This window comes from Kockovaella imperatae (assembly GCF_002102565.1).
Source record: "Kockovaella imperatae strain NRRL Y-17943 chromosome Unknown BD324scaffold_15, whole genome shotgun sequence".
Lineage (NCBI taxonomy): Eukaryota > Fungi > Basidiomycota > Tremellomycetes > Tremellales > Cuniculitremaceae > Kockovaella > Kockovaella imperatae.
In genome coordinates this window covers 483304-496440 of record NW_019028955.1, presented here as the reverse complement: position 1 = coordinate 496440, position 13137 = coordinate 483304, and the positions used below count along the sequence as shown (strand labels likewise).

The window sequence follows — 13137 nt, the reverse complement described above, 5'->3', positions numbered from 1 at the left end:
TCGCACGCAGCAGCGGTACTTTGTCGGGCTTGGAGTATGCATATATACAAATCCCCACTAGTCATCATCATTATAGTTTGTATGAACCCCCAATCCGTCATGCCAATCTCGGTATGCGCGTGTTGCGGTCCCCTTGCGATGGAGTGACATCACCTGATGCCAGCGGTCTTCCATCAAGGTACGGAACAGATAGATTCAAGTCTGGTCGGCTCCACAAATCGTCTGTGATGACAGGTGCCACATCTGAGATGACAGATTCTCGCAAGTCCAGGAGTGTGGCGGATGAATCACGCAATATGGGATCGACAGAGCTCGTTCTTTGGGTTCGTAGCAGTCGTGAAACATCAAAAGACCTGGCCCTCTTCCGTCCGTCCTTCCCCTCGAGCCTTGATAGGGTGTTCTGCAGTTCTGTAGTTTTACCGACGATGTCTGGCTTATCTGCCCCTGCCTCATTGGCAGTCTCCTTCGGCGGAAGTGGAGAGAGGGGTGCGGACGGCGTGTACTTGGACTTCCGACGAAGGTATGGCCCATATCGGTAGAATAAGAATGGTAGCGGAATGCAAGCGAGTGACAGCAAGGCCAGGACTGTAGCAGAACGAGTCAGCCTGCTTCTTAAGTATCCTGTTGCCACGCACGCGAGCCTGCCCAGTGTACTCCCAATCTGTCAAACATCCGCGTGGCAAACAACGGGAAAGCTGCTCCAAATAAGCATCGCATGACCGAGTTGGCAGCCACGGCACTAGCGGCATGCAGAGCGTAGCTGTCGATTAGGTAAAGCAGAATGCTGGTGAAAATCAAGAGGTAACCCATGCCGAAGAATGAAGAGAAGACCACGGGGACTGCCCAATGGACATTTGGCGTAGCGGTCCAAGCGAAGATGAACAGACCAATCGGGACCAAGAGACCACCGAGAATCATGGTCGGCAGCCTGATTTCAGCCGGGGGTAGCTGACCCTTGGGGAGCTTTGCCATGGCTTTGATGTAGATGGCCTTGCCGACTCCGTTGAGGATATAGCCAATCACCATACCGACTCCGATCCCGAGAAGTGCGCAGCCATTGAGGCCCACTGGACGGATCAGCCGTGTCACGGAGCCACACCTTGCACTCACGGGACCAGTGACGCAACTGCTGGAAGACGATCGGGAAAGCCGTGAACAATAGGTATAGGCTGCGAGAAAAGGCTCAGCATTCTTGAAGAGCACGATGGCATGTCACTCACATCCCATAGATGATCGAGACTTGACGATAGTTCTCAGCAAGCGGAACTTCCCCATCAGCATACATCACTCACTGTATAGGCTCAAGGTGAACACGATGACCTCAGAGAACAGCAGTATGAAAGGCCTTGTCAAGCCCTCTTTGAGAGCCCGGAAGATGGTCTTGCCCTTCGCGTCGAATTTGCTCCTAAAGATGAATCGGTTCCCGAGATGATCCGATTCGAATTGCAGCAGGCGTGTCTTTCGGTAGATCAGAGTAGGACCGTACGTTTCGGGGACAAGGAAGATCCACAACATAAGCATGGAACTATGGGGTTGGCCTCAGTACTGTTTCGATCGCTTGTGAAGCGACTCACAGACCGAATCCGAATTGCATCCAGAAGATGGCTCGCCAACCGGAATACTGAGCGACAAATCCTCCCACACAAGGTCCTAACACAGGACCAAGAAGAGGACTAAGGGCTGCAAGTCCAGCGGGTAATACTCGTTCTTGGCTGCGCATGTGATTTGAATCAGTGGAGATCTGACGGGTCACTCAAGCAAGCACTCACGGGATCCATATGTCGCCCACCTGTCCTGCTAGGTTTGACAATTGGCAAGAACCAAAGACACCAGCGAAGAATCGTGTGATGAGGATACTGGGCATGTTGTGAGACAAAGCGCCGCCAAGATTGAACAAAACAAAGAAGGGAAAAGTCAAGAGATAGGTCTTTCTTCTCCCTATGAAGTGGACTTCGGAGACAGGAGCCCATAATAGCGGACCAAATGCTTGACCTGGCATTCGGGTCAACTGTGGGATTTCGATCTGTCAGAAAGACGCTCACCTAGTAGATACAAGCTTAGACCGGATATGCCCGATTCGACGCTTGTTCCCGGGAATGCCACTACTAGATCCTCCACGCCCGCTACATAAGCACTGCTGGTATAGACTGGTGCGAGACAGTTGAGCGCTAGGTGAAGAGTGAGCCCCCATTTGAATCGTCTGTTCCAGTTGTACGGGTTGGCAGATTCGTCTGGCAACCAATCGACGATGAACGGGTCATCCTGAGTGCCTGAGCCGTTGTACGGCTTCGACTGGCTTTCTCCAGGTGTAACTGAGGGTGGAGAAGAGCGGGGTGCAAAGCGATTGGTGAACGGTCTGGCGAGATCAGCTTCCAGGGTTTTCGCGTTGAGCTGAGGGATTTGGACATGGAGTGCAGCGTTGCTGAACAGCACTTGGCGACTGCTGAGACTTCCAACGGCTGTAAAGGTTAGATCACCACTAGAGCAGGCTGGGAGGGCCGGAAGCGATTTCTCCTCATCGCAGATTGGTGTAGGTCGCTCGAGCATCCTGTTAGATCTTCAATGTCAGAGCGAGTCAGATTAGTTTGAAGGTGAGATGAATGCACCACCCAACAAGAGCTTATGGCATCTCATATCGATTCCCCTTGCAATACGCCCCCTCCGCATTCCTTGTCATACGGACGGGCATCTTCATTAATGAGAAATTCAGGGTGTAGCTAGGCTAGCAAGTAAGAACGTGACTAACTGATCAGCAGCCAAAAGAGAGCTCCACTCCACCGAGATGCCCGAACCGAGATCTCAGTCGGAGAACGCAAATCTAAATTTGCGTCCGATATCGCGCTCCCCTTCGTAGCAGTGAGAGTTCGCCAATAGAATGTCGAAACCCGACGGAGAAGAGCCTTAAGACGCTAGTGGATGTACTGATGAGAAGTTGATGGGGCCAGGTACGACAACAACGTCGTTTAACGGCCACGATCAGAGAATCTACCCCGTGGAGAGCGGGCAGGCTCTACATTTCAACTCATCTCATTCTGCCAGTCGGACCCCCTCGAAGGCGTTTCCCCACTGCTTTCAAACATGCCTTGTGTTGTGTCGGCCTCAGTCATGAGCGCCTCGATGAATCTGCCCTCTCATGAACATAACGTGCCACGTGCAAGTCACGTGGATTACACGTGACCCCCAACCGATTTATTCCCCCGCGCTCCATAGCTTCTACCCGTCATTCCGACCAAAAGGTCCACCACCAACTCACTATACCAACAACAATCCAAGCAACAACAAAGTATCAGCGATCCCCACCATCTCCACCATGGCCACACTCTCTGAACCAAAAGACAACAAGGATGTCCAAGCATCTGCTCGTCAACGAGGTGCATCTACAATGGTATGTGTCATTTAGATAAAGCAACAACCCTTCATTCGCACCGGGATCCCACGTTCTCTCAACGCGGGCGGAGGGGGGTTGTTGTTGTGCTCATCCCCAGAACGGACAGCATGCTGACGGCTGGATTCTCTCTTCCTTTGCTGTCGTCTATCATCCCTTCGATTCCCTTCTGTACGTCATGCCGTGTCCCGTTCGGTGTCAATTCGCTGCAAATGTAGGACTTCAAATCCGCTACCACTGGAGTCGCAGCCAAAACCATGCGAAACGAACTGAACCGCATGGTCAGCGGTGTGACTGAGCCGTCAAAGAAGAAGGTGAGTCCTTTTTGTGCGACTTGAAAGGTCCTGTCAGCGTTCCAGAACAGGCCAATCCGTACCTATTGACGCTTTGACAAACAGATGTTTGATGCTGAGATGCAATCCTTCTTCCTCCTTTTCAACCGATTCTTGACAGAGCGAGCCAAGGGCGAAAAGCTGTACGTGATCTGCGAAAGGTATGTGCTGATGCTCTAGTGACTGGGAGAAAATCAAGGCCCCAAAACCCGAGCAAGTCCGCCCTTACAAAGTTCTCCCCAATGTCGACCCTGCCATCCTCAACAAGCTTGCTGTGCTCAAGCTCAACGGAGGTCTCGGAACGACCATGGGATGTGTTGGACCCAAATCTGTTATTGAGGTCCGAGACAACATGACCTTCCTCGACTTGTCTGTCAGGCAGATCGAGGTGAGTCGATCAAGCTTGTTAGCGCCGACTTACACCCCCATAGCACCTCAACTCGGAATACAACGTCAATGTCCCTTTCATCTTGATGAACTCTTTCAACACCGACGATGACACTGCCCGAATCATTCAAAAGTATCAGAACCACAACATCAACATTCTCACCTTTGAGCAATCTCGATACCCCCGTGTGGACAAGGAGTCTCTCCTCCCATGTCCTAGAGAGGCTGCCAGTGATAAGGCTAACTGGTATCCCCCAGGACACGGAGATATCTTCGATGCCGTGACGTGAGTCTCCTATACTTCAGCAGTCACATGCACTCACCACTCACAGCAACTCCGGATTACTCGACAAACTCATCGCCGCTGGAAAGGAATACATCTTTATTTCAAATGTCGACAACTTGGGAGCCGTTGTGGACCTGAACATTTTCCAGACCATGATTGACTCTCAGGCAGAGTACGTCATGGAGGTCACCGATAAGACCAAGGCGGATATCAAGGGAGGTACCATCATCGACTATGAGGGCAAGGTCAGGCTTCTGGAGGTCGCTCAGGTGCCCAAGGACCACATGGACGAATTCTGCTCGACTCGAAAGTTCAAGGTAAGCTGGGAGCTGGGGCAAAGCTTCAGCGCAATGGCTGACTCGGTTTGCAGATCTTCAACACCAACAATATCTGTGCGCAGAGTTTTCAGAGTGATGGCAGGTGTTGATCTGACTCTTTTCTTTTTGGTTTCGCACAGGGTGCAACCTCAAGGCTATCAAGCGAGTCATGGATGAAGACGCACTGAACCTGGAGATAATTGTCAACAACAAGGTATCACTTCCGGTCAGCATTAGAGACAACAGCTTATTCACGTGCCCAGGTTACCGAGCAGGGTCAGGCCGTCATCCAGCTCGAGACTGCCATTGGAGCTGCCATCAAGCACTTTGAGAGCGCAATCGGAATCAACGTTCCTCGATCCCGATTCTTGCCCGTCAAGTCATGCTCGTGAGTCTTGGTTGATGGGACCTCAAGACTCGAGCTCACGAGCCTTTAAGCGATCTCTTGTTGATCAAATCCAAATTGTACAACCTTGAACACGGTGTCTTGACCATGGACAAGTCGAGAGAATTTGGAGGTACCCCTGTTGTCAAGCTCGGAGACCACTTCAAGAAGGTCGCGGTGAGTAGCGCTGACACATCCCAAACGCCTACGTGGAGCTCACGCAATACGCCTCCTACAGAACTTTGAAAAGCGCTTCAAATCCATCCCAAACATTACCGAGTTGGATCACTTGACAGTGTCTGGAGATGTCTGGTTCGGAAAGGGAATTCGACTCGCTGGAACCTGTATCATTGTTGCCAACGAAGGTAACAAGATCATGTTGCCCGATGGAACCAACTTGGAAAACAAGTTGATCACTGGAAACCTCAACATTATCGACCATTAAGAGGAGGTCAAGAGATTCTTGTGTGGTGGAGCTCTGTAGACGAAAGCTGAGGTGGACTATACGCCTTTCATAGTCTCATGCATACGAAACATGCTCGACGCATCTCTTCTTGGGTCACTCCTGTCTTTGAAGGCCTGACTGGCATCGTCCTAAATGTGCAATAGATGCATCAGAGACTCAGCAGAGCTGGACCTGCTTCTTGCCTATCCTGATTATACAACATGAGGCAGAAGCTTGCCTGAGTGTCTCTGCTGACTCCAAGTATCCCAACATATCCATCCATCCCATCAGGACGGAAAGCTTTCCAACCCCCCGTCTGCTTCATCAGCCCCAAGCATATTGAGAACCAGGTTCATGGTGATCTACCGGATGAAGTCGAGGGAAGGAGGACCCAGTAGAGGGAGAAGTGAGCATGGGTGTCGGCAGTAGCAGACTCGCTCGACGAGTGTCCCGCTCGGATCGACCAGGGGTCAAGCCGACCAAGGAGGCATTGACGGTCTCCAAGATACCTGCCATATCTCAGTCAAGATACGATGCTGTAAGAGTTCTCCCACTCGTCCGTTGGCCACGTTGGCACTGCTCACACGCCATTCCAGCTCCACTGTCTAGACAATTGAGTCGACATGAAGAAGTGCTGGTCCTCGTTGGTCGGTCATCGTTACCACTATCACCGGAGAAGTCGCACCTCCGCCTGAGAATTATGCACCGCTGACACGACGTGCCGGAATCCATCGGATGACAGTCCCTGCCTATGGTCAAACAGGCCAGACAGCTTTCTTTTCTCGGTTTAGTAGCAGCTGATGCTCGAATCGACGGCATAGAGGGCATAGATGGCAGACTTGTGGTGTACGGACTTCCTAGAGGGGTGAATAGCGGGGATACGGGTTGGCCAACGCCTTCACATCGAGCCGATGAAGAGCGAGAGGGACTCGATGATTCGCCTCTCGAGGAGTACGCCGTTGTCACCTCGCTTTGACCGGTACTCTCCAGCGAAGCTCGCTTGAACATTGAGTTTCGACGATCTGACCACAAACGCTTGTTACTGGGAGGCACGTTCACCTCGGATTCGTATGAAGAAACTGAATCCGAATCGTCCAAATCAGGTCCTTCGTGTCCCGCAATGCCGTTCGTCAGGACAAAATGTGCTGCAGGATTCTGAGGAGGAAAATCTTTCACTGTGCCGGGGAGAGGACCTAAGAAAGCAGAACCCATCGATCGCCGGCGCTTCTTTGTCTGCCTTCCGAGTGCGGAGAGATCCTGGTACTCTGGAGGATGATAATGATCCACCTTGCGCACTACACTCGGCATCATAACGGGCATGACTCCTACCGTTGCCAAATCTTTACTAGCACCATAGAAACGGGATGGAGATATCGGTTTGGCGGTCGTCGCAACTCGTTTCAGATTTCTGGGTTCGATGATCCGAGGTGTCCATGAATCTGTCACCATGCTAAGAGTGGCAGGTCGAGGATTCGTGGCTGAAATTTCGATTGCAGGCAGGACAATCGGAGTATGGCGAACGGGCTGGATCATTGATGTTGGTGGGCTGGGGGCGGAGGGCGTTTGACCCTTCATCGCGACGGCACTGACACTTTTCGAGGTGCTGACCGCGATACCATTTGAGACATCCTGACTAGCAGATCCTCGTGCGATCTTGTCCTCCCGATGTTGACTAGGCTCGTCCCGCCGATGTTGACTAGCCACGGGACGAGCCTGCGGCGTCACCGAAGAACGCGGAATGTGTCGCTCTGGAGCCTCGGACGGCAATGCCGAGCGCGACGGCACCGATCCAGTCTCAGCCGCAAATATGCTCTCGTCGACAAGAACTGGTGGGGATCGTTTGCTATTTGATATCCTTCGGATCTGGTGAGACGCAGAGTCTGAGCTCTGCTGAGGAAGACGTGTCGTTTGTGAAGGTGGCAAAGAGGCTGCAACTGTACGAGAAGGGTCTGATGATCTTCCCGGTGTAGAATTGACTCCTTCAGTCCTCGATGCTGTCGGTGGCATGCTAGCCGCGCTTCGGGCAGGAAGTGTCGGCGTGCTCTTGATCGGTACGTCTCTGAAAATGTGCTCCACCAATCTCGCGTCAGACAACGACTTTGGCGGCTCAGAGGATGCAACTTCTTCTTCCCTTGTCAATGAGGGAGCCGGTTGCTTTGAAGCTGTTCGCTGTGCTGGTGCGCCATCGTCTGGCATAGATGACAAATGTGCTGACATTTTGGCTGATGGCAGCTGTGATGACACTCCCATGCCCTTTTTCGACGAAGTCAGAAAGGAGGTCTCCGATTTTGGCGGCCGGGAAGATGACACGGCTCGTTGCTTCGATGATACTGCTGGGGAGGTCGGCTTGGACACCACGCCCGTGCCCTCTTCCGATGAAGCGAAAGTGAGTTGTTTCACTGTAGGACGCTGAGAAGCAGAGATGGCTCTCTGCTTCGATGATGGAGTCATTGTCGGCCAGGATGACGTACCGAGTAGCTGCCTGGAAGGCGAGGGAGCGGACGCTTTCGGATCCCGCAGCTGTGAAGCTGCAACGCCTCCCTCTTTCGATGCCGAGGGACTAGGTAGAGGGAGTGACTTCGAGCCGCTTCCTTGTTTTGATGCCAGCGAAGGCGTCTGCGTCGAGCTCAGCAGGGAAGAAATTGGACGAGGAGTTGGCCTGGCGCTTGGTCCTGGCTGCTTCGATGATGATGAGAGAGTAGGCACCTTGATACTTGGAGGTTGGGAAGTCGTGCCGACTCCTTGTTTCGATGTCAGAGGAGGCGTCCGCTTCGAGCCCAGCAAGGAGGATATTGGACGAGGAGTTGGACTGGCATTCTCTCTGTCTGCTAGCTTCGATGACAAGAGGGTAGGCTGCTTCAGAGTCGGTGGTTGGGAAGGCGTCCCGGTTCCTTGTCTCGATGTCGAAGGAGGCGACCGTTTCGAAGGCAATGGCTGTGGACGAGATACAGTGCTGTTCGGACCCTTACTCTGTGATTGGGAGGGATTTGAGGATTTTCTACCGATGACATTCACTGCAGATCTCGGAGGTGGATGTGACTCTGATGAGATTCGTCGGACTGAGTGCGAATTGGATTCAGGAGTGCTGGGGGAAGGTGTATTGGGTTGTGGGGATTCTGGCTGATAGGCAGCATGTAGGCGTTTTGATATCATGGGCGTCTGAGAGGTGGAACCGAAGGTCGATGCTGGACGGTCTCTTGGCAATCGGGACGGTCCCGCTGAAGAACTCGGCTCAGGTTTAGACCTTGATGTCGTCGACGGCGTCCTTGCGTCTAGCGATCGCGGTCTGACGCTTGATTTCTCCGGTCCGCGAAGATTGATGGAATACTTGATCCGCTGACTAAAAGGAGAAGGACTGAATACCGAAGGCAGAGCCTGAACGATGGGGACTGGAGCCGAGGGGCCTTGGGGCGAAGACTTGGCTGCATGAGCTGCGGCCGCCAACTGCCGTTTGCCAGTCCCTGGGGGTCTTCCACGTCCGCGTGTCGGGGTAGGTGTGGCAGTTGGACCAGATGGCACTCCGGCCGTCGTGGGTGACACGGCAGACGATACGTCATCCGGTGTGTCGAAACCAGGTCGATTTGCAGAGCCGTCAGCTTCGGCACACTCCTCAGGCCTGGCCTTCGGAGGTTGATCCGCAGGCTCAGAGGACTTTTCAGGACTCGACTCCTCCTTGACTATATCATCCGTGACAGTGGTATTCAGTTTGGAAACCCTAGGGTCTTTACCCGCATGATTGATGTCCGTTTGGGGTACGGCCTTGACCATACGGATGAAGATGATCTCGTCTTCGGAATCCTCCTCGTCTTCCGCCACGCTGGTGCCAGGAGAATCGATCGAAGCTGGAGTCGTCGGAGCAGAGGTCGTGGAGAGTCGAAGCGGGAGGTCAACATCCATTCTATGGGATGCTGAGACATCCTCTTCATCTGCCACCGATGTATTGGCAGCACTCCCATCACGACTTTGACGATCTTCTGCGTCCTGCAGACGTCTATCCCTCTCTTCCTTCTTCTCCCTAGCTCGTTGCTGAGCGAGACGTATGAGATCCGCCTCTTCATTCGCATTGACACGGAATCGACCTCCCCGACGAGTTCCGCTAGTAATCTGATGGCGTTCCGCCTCCCGTTGTTGCCACTGCTCTTCCGTGAGGATCTCGTATGATGACCATACGCCCGAGCCCTTGACTTTGCCGAGAGACGCTTTATCTTTCTTCTCCTTTCGAGCCGCCTTTGCTGCCAGCTTGTCGATTCTGGCTTGTTCCCGAGCGGCAACCAAACGCTCTTCCTGTTCTGCAACAGTGGCCATCGCGAGACGGAGTTGATCAACAATGTACTCCTCTTCGGTGAGTTTCTCTCGATACGTCACGGATCGCTTCATAGTATATGAGAATCGTTCCTTGGCGATAGGTAGCATGATATCCTCGAAGACGGGTTCGGATGGAGGTAAGTCAACAGAAGGAAGTGGGACAGATGAAATCTTTCGGGGTAAACGGCCGTTAGCGTCGGGCAGGAGGTGCAACGGCGGCCAGTCTTGTACCTCGTCTCGCTTTCGATGCGGCCATGGAAGTTTGTAGATCAGAGCGTGGTGGACACACCTGAGCAACGCATGAGCACATTGTGCGACCGGAAGCACGCTCACCGTTCGCAATGATGTTCAAAGGTTCGTTCCTCGAATGACATCCGAATCTGTCCCAGCTCCCTCACGCAAGTGACGCATCTGGCAATCCCATCTGACGGCTCTTCCTCTTGATCGTCCGGCTGTGTAATCGGTGCCATGGGCTTCCTTTGACGCCGAAAGATCAAAGGGTGATTTTTCCATTCCCTGGCCACCTCACGCTTTGACCTACGAGGCGCAACGTCTTCCTCTTCGCTGTCATCCTCTTCATCCTCGTCCTCGTCGTCATCATCTGCCTCATCTTCCTGCCGAGGACTGGCGGCAGATTCTCCACCACCACTGCCCCCCACGAGCTTGATATGATCCAGAGGGCGAGCGGGCTCATCGGGAGTCTGAACTTCGGTGGATCCTGCCGTTGACGACCGGCTGGGACCCGCTGGACTGGGATGCTCATGACTCTCCGCATGATCAGAGTCACTTCCCTTGGAATAACCTCCGCTTCCTTCGTTCTTGCACGACAAGCAGAGACATTCACAATTGTCATCGCCAAAGTATCCATCACCGTAGAACGCCAGGACCTCGTCTCCGATCTGTATCGGGCGGAGTGTATGATAGGTGACAGATTTGTCGCGAGCTTCAAGCCTAACGTTTGGATTGCAGTCGTGCTGGAGAAAGATGAGCCTTCTCTGTGCCCTGGCATTGACACCTACATTGACAAAACGAGCTGTTCCCAAGAACAGTTGATCCCCATTCTTGCCCTTTCTCCCAGACCGGATCAGACTAAAGTCATTCCGCCGTTTACACCTGACCTCTTCGTCGAACAGCCATTCTGGAGGCAGGGGGACCCTTCTCCCTTGGAGTTCTTCTAATGTTGTACCGGCAGGGATGTACCTGGTGGCATAGACTGCGAGTTGAGTTCGATCCACAAACTGGCCATAGAGCGAAGTCGTATGTATTTCAACCCGAGATTTGGGTTGCAGGGCTAGAAGATATCGCTTCATATGCCTGGATCGAGAGTCATGTCAGCATAATGTGGGTGTCGGCGTGCAGAAGCAGATCGTGTGGAAGGATACAACCCACTCTCTAAACCGGTCCCTCGCCGGCGCATTATGTCTGCCTTCCAGGTGAGCTCTTATGATGGGCAACCTGCGATAGGGTCAGCCTTGATATTCCAGTACAGGGAGGCCGATTGCCCACTCTGATAATCTGTTGAGAGTCTCATTGATTCTCCCACTCGAATCATCATGAAGGCTCCCTCTGAACAAGGTCTCTTGAAGGATGGCTAACACGCTTTGTGGATCGAAGACGGGGCCCTTGAAGTCCAACTGTTGGGGGTAGACACCTAGCTTGGACCCAGGTGTGACTCCAAGCTGATCCACAAAGATATAGCTGCAGAGATCATCGTCTTCTGACAACTCTTCGGCCGCATAAAGAGGCCGAGGTTGAAGTTGTTGACGATTGTTTTCTTGATTATCCATGATGGGTTCAGAAAGGACCAAAAGCTGTCGACTCCATCAAGAGAGGGTTTGAGAATGCCTGAGACAAGCTCATGGGACCATTCAGATCTCTTGTCCAACGAGTCGCGTGGTGTACAGAGAGAGATTGTTATATAGAACAAGGGAGGGAAGTGAATTGATAGAAGATGTGGATTCCAAAAGTTGGACGCGATTCACCGAATCATGTTTGATTTTCAACCATTTCAACCAACAGACAGAAAAGACCTTTGGAGTGGTCAGTAAGGCTCTCTCTCTCTCGTCTCCTGTGGTTGCGTCCAGAGTCTGACAACGCGATAGGTGATCTGGAAATGGCGTGCATCAGCTCAGTGTAGGCTCTTCATCCCCTCGGAATGGTCAAGCGGTGGATCTTTCCCGTTGGCCTTGTGGCTGTCGTCCCAGGTACCTATATGAACCCTTCCGATCAAATCATATCATAGAACTGACCATTGACATCTCCTCAGCGTCCGTATGGGCCGGACTCAAGCTCAAGGACTACACGCTTTCGCGTGACTTGGATAAGATATCATCAAAAGCAGATAGTCTCAACCTCAATGACACTGCACTCAGGGCCAGCGTGGTGAGGTGAGAAGAAGAGAAGAACATGGTTATCATCGGAACGGCTCGACTGACAGTGATGGCATCACATCTAGACTTGCGAGAGAACGAAAGGCACTTTTGGAGGAAATGGTCATGGTCGATGAGAAGATCAGAGATTATCAACGGATCGTAGAGCGCGAAGCAGCCAAAATGCAGTTCAAATAATGGAGACATTCTCAGCTGGGGGGGAGGGGCTTTTCTGGTGGCAATGGACCTCTTTCCTTTCGAGACGATGTACTAACATCTGATGCATCCTCATGGCATGCTGGAGGTTCAAATTTTGGCTGACGGACGCACAGCAAAGGCCAGTGGACGTCCTTCGGTGATGGCCGTGTCGTCGCCTTCGCTTGAGTCCATCATTTGCCAATGTGAATTCGTGGATGGTCTCCTTTGGGTTAGCGATCTCATGTGATGCACCTGATTCTCGAGGTGTTCAGTGACCAGCATGGAGTGTCCGCTCACTGCATTTGCTGCAGGGGACGAAGTCGCAATGAGCATCCCCGGATTGAGGCCATCTTGTTGGTCGGCGGAGGGACGCCGGATCCAAACATCGTGCACGGAGGAGGATCGGAAACTTGGAATGCTTTTCTGTGCCTCTGGGTATATACACCTTCGATCGGGGCTTCCAGTGTCGTCAACTGACGAGGATCGATAAATGTTCTCCGAGGCTGACAAGAAGCCCGTGTCACACCACAAATGAAAGCAGTGTGTCTGATCTGTGAAGCGTACAGTTGGCTGCTGCTCTTGCAGATAAAATTACGATGAGGACTAATTCTGCTCTGGTCTGGATGAGCGCTGAGGGAAGAGAAGAGATTTCCTCTTCCGAAACGCATTGGGTCGTCCTCTTGGAAGCAAGAGCGCGAGAATAGTGTCGAGTAGTGATGAAAATTTAC

The 13137-nt window shown here is 52.6% G+C and overlaps 5 protein-coding genes across 5 annotated transcripts; 2 read left to right on the top strand and 3 right to left on the bottom strand.

The window, feature by feature from the left end:
• Positions 1 to 97: 97 nt before the first annotated feature.
• On the bottom strand, positions 98 to 2547 carry BD324DRAFT_583842 (major facilitator superfamily domain-containing protein; the record flags this gene model as incomplete). The annotated part of the gene is made up of 7 exons (XM_022013641.1): positions 98 to 585; positions 636 to 1067; positions 1111 to 1182; positions 1293 to 1525; positions 1575 to 1712; positions 1770 to 1986; positions 2037 to 2547. The coding sequence occupies 7 exons, from the start codon at positions 2545 to 2547 to the stop codon at positions 98 to 100; spliced, it is 2091 nt and encodes a 696-aa protein (XP_021868574.1).
• A 670-nt stretch (positions 2548 to 3217) lies between these two features.
• On the top strand, positions 3218 to 5637 carry BD324DRAFT_637434 (UTP-glucose-1-phosphate uridylyltransferase). Its single transcript, XM_022017008.1, has 11 exons — positions 3218 to 3385; positions 3604 to 3699; positions 3784 to 3860; positions 3898 to 4105; positions 4149 to 4390; positions 4437 to 4707; positions 4761 to 4782; positions 4848 to 4921; positions 4971 to 5095; positions 5146 to 5269; positions 5331 to 5637. The coding sequence occupies exons 1-11, from the start codon at positions 3311 to 3313 to the stop codon at positions 5535 to 5537; spliced, it is 1521 nt and encodes a 506-aa protein (XP_021868573.1). The 5' UTR covers positions 3218 to 3310; the 3' UTR covers positions 5538 to 5637.
• Positions 5638 to 10060: 4423 nt separating this feature from the next.
• BD324DRAFT_178218 (hypothetical protein) lies at positions 10061 to 11825 on the bottom strand. The gene is made up of 4 exons (XM_022012106.1): positions 11349 to 11825; positions 11232 to 11297; positions 10862 to 11156; positions 10061 to 10816 (listed from the first exon to the last, which is right to left on the bottom strand). Exons 1-4 carry the CDS (start codon positions 11627 to 11629, stop codon positions 10172 to 10174), a joined length of 1287 nt encoding a protein of 428 aa, XP_021868572.1. The 5' UTR covers positions 11630 to 11825; the 3' UTR covers positions 10061 to 10171.
• BD324DRAFT_637424 (hypothetical protein) lies at positions 11823 to 12515 on the top strand. The gene is made up of 4 exons (XM_022017007.1): positions 11823 to 11882; positions 11945 to 12046; positions 12109 to 12229; positions 12298 to 12515. Exons 2-4 carry the CDS (start codon positions 11998 to 12000, stop codon positions 12407 to 12409), a joined length of 282 nt encoding a protein of 93 aa, XP_021868571.1. The 5' UTR covers positions 11823 to 11882; positions 11945 to 11997; the 3' UTR covers positions 12410 to 12515.
• On the bottom strand, positions 12503 to 13128 carry BD324DRAFT_637421 (hypothetical protein). Its single transcript, XM_022017006.1, has 3 exons — positions 13005 to 13128; positions 12707 to 12960; positions 12503 to 12661 (listed from the first exon to the last, which is right to left on the bottom strand). The coding sequence occupies exons 1-3, from the start codon at positions 13075 to 13077 to the stop codon at positions 12518 to 12520; spliced, it is 471 nt and encodes a 156-aa protein (XP_021868570.1). The 5' UTR covers positions 13078 to 13128; the 3' UTR covers positions 12503 to 12517.
• Positions 13129 to 13137: the final 9 nt, after the last annotated feature.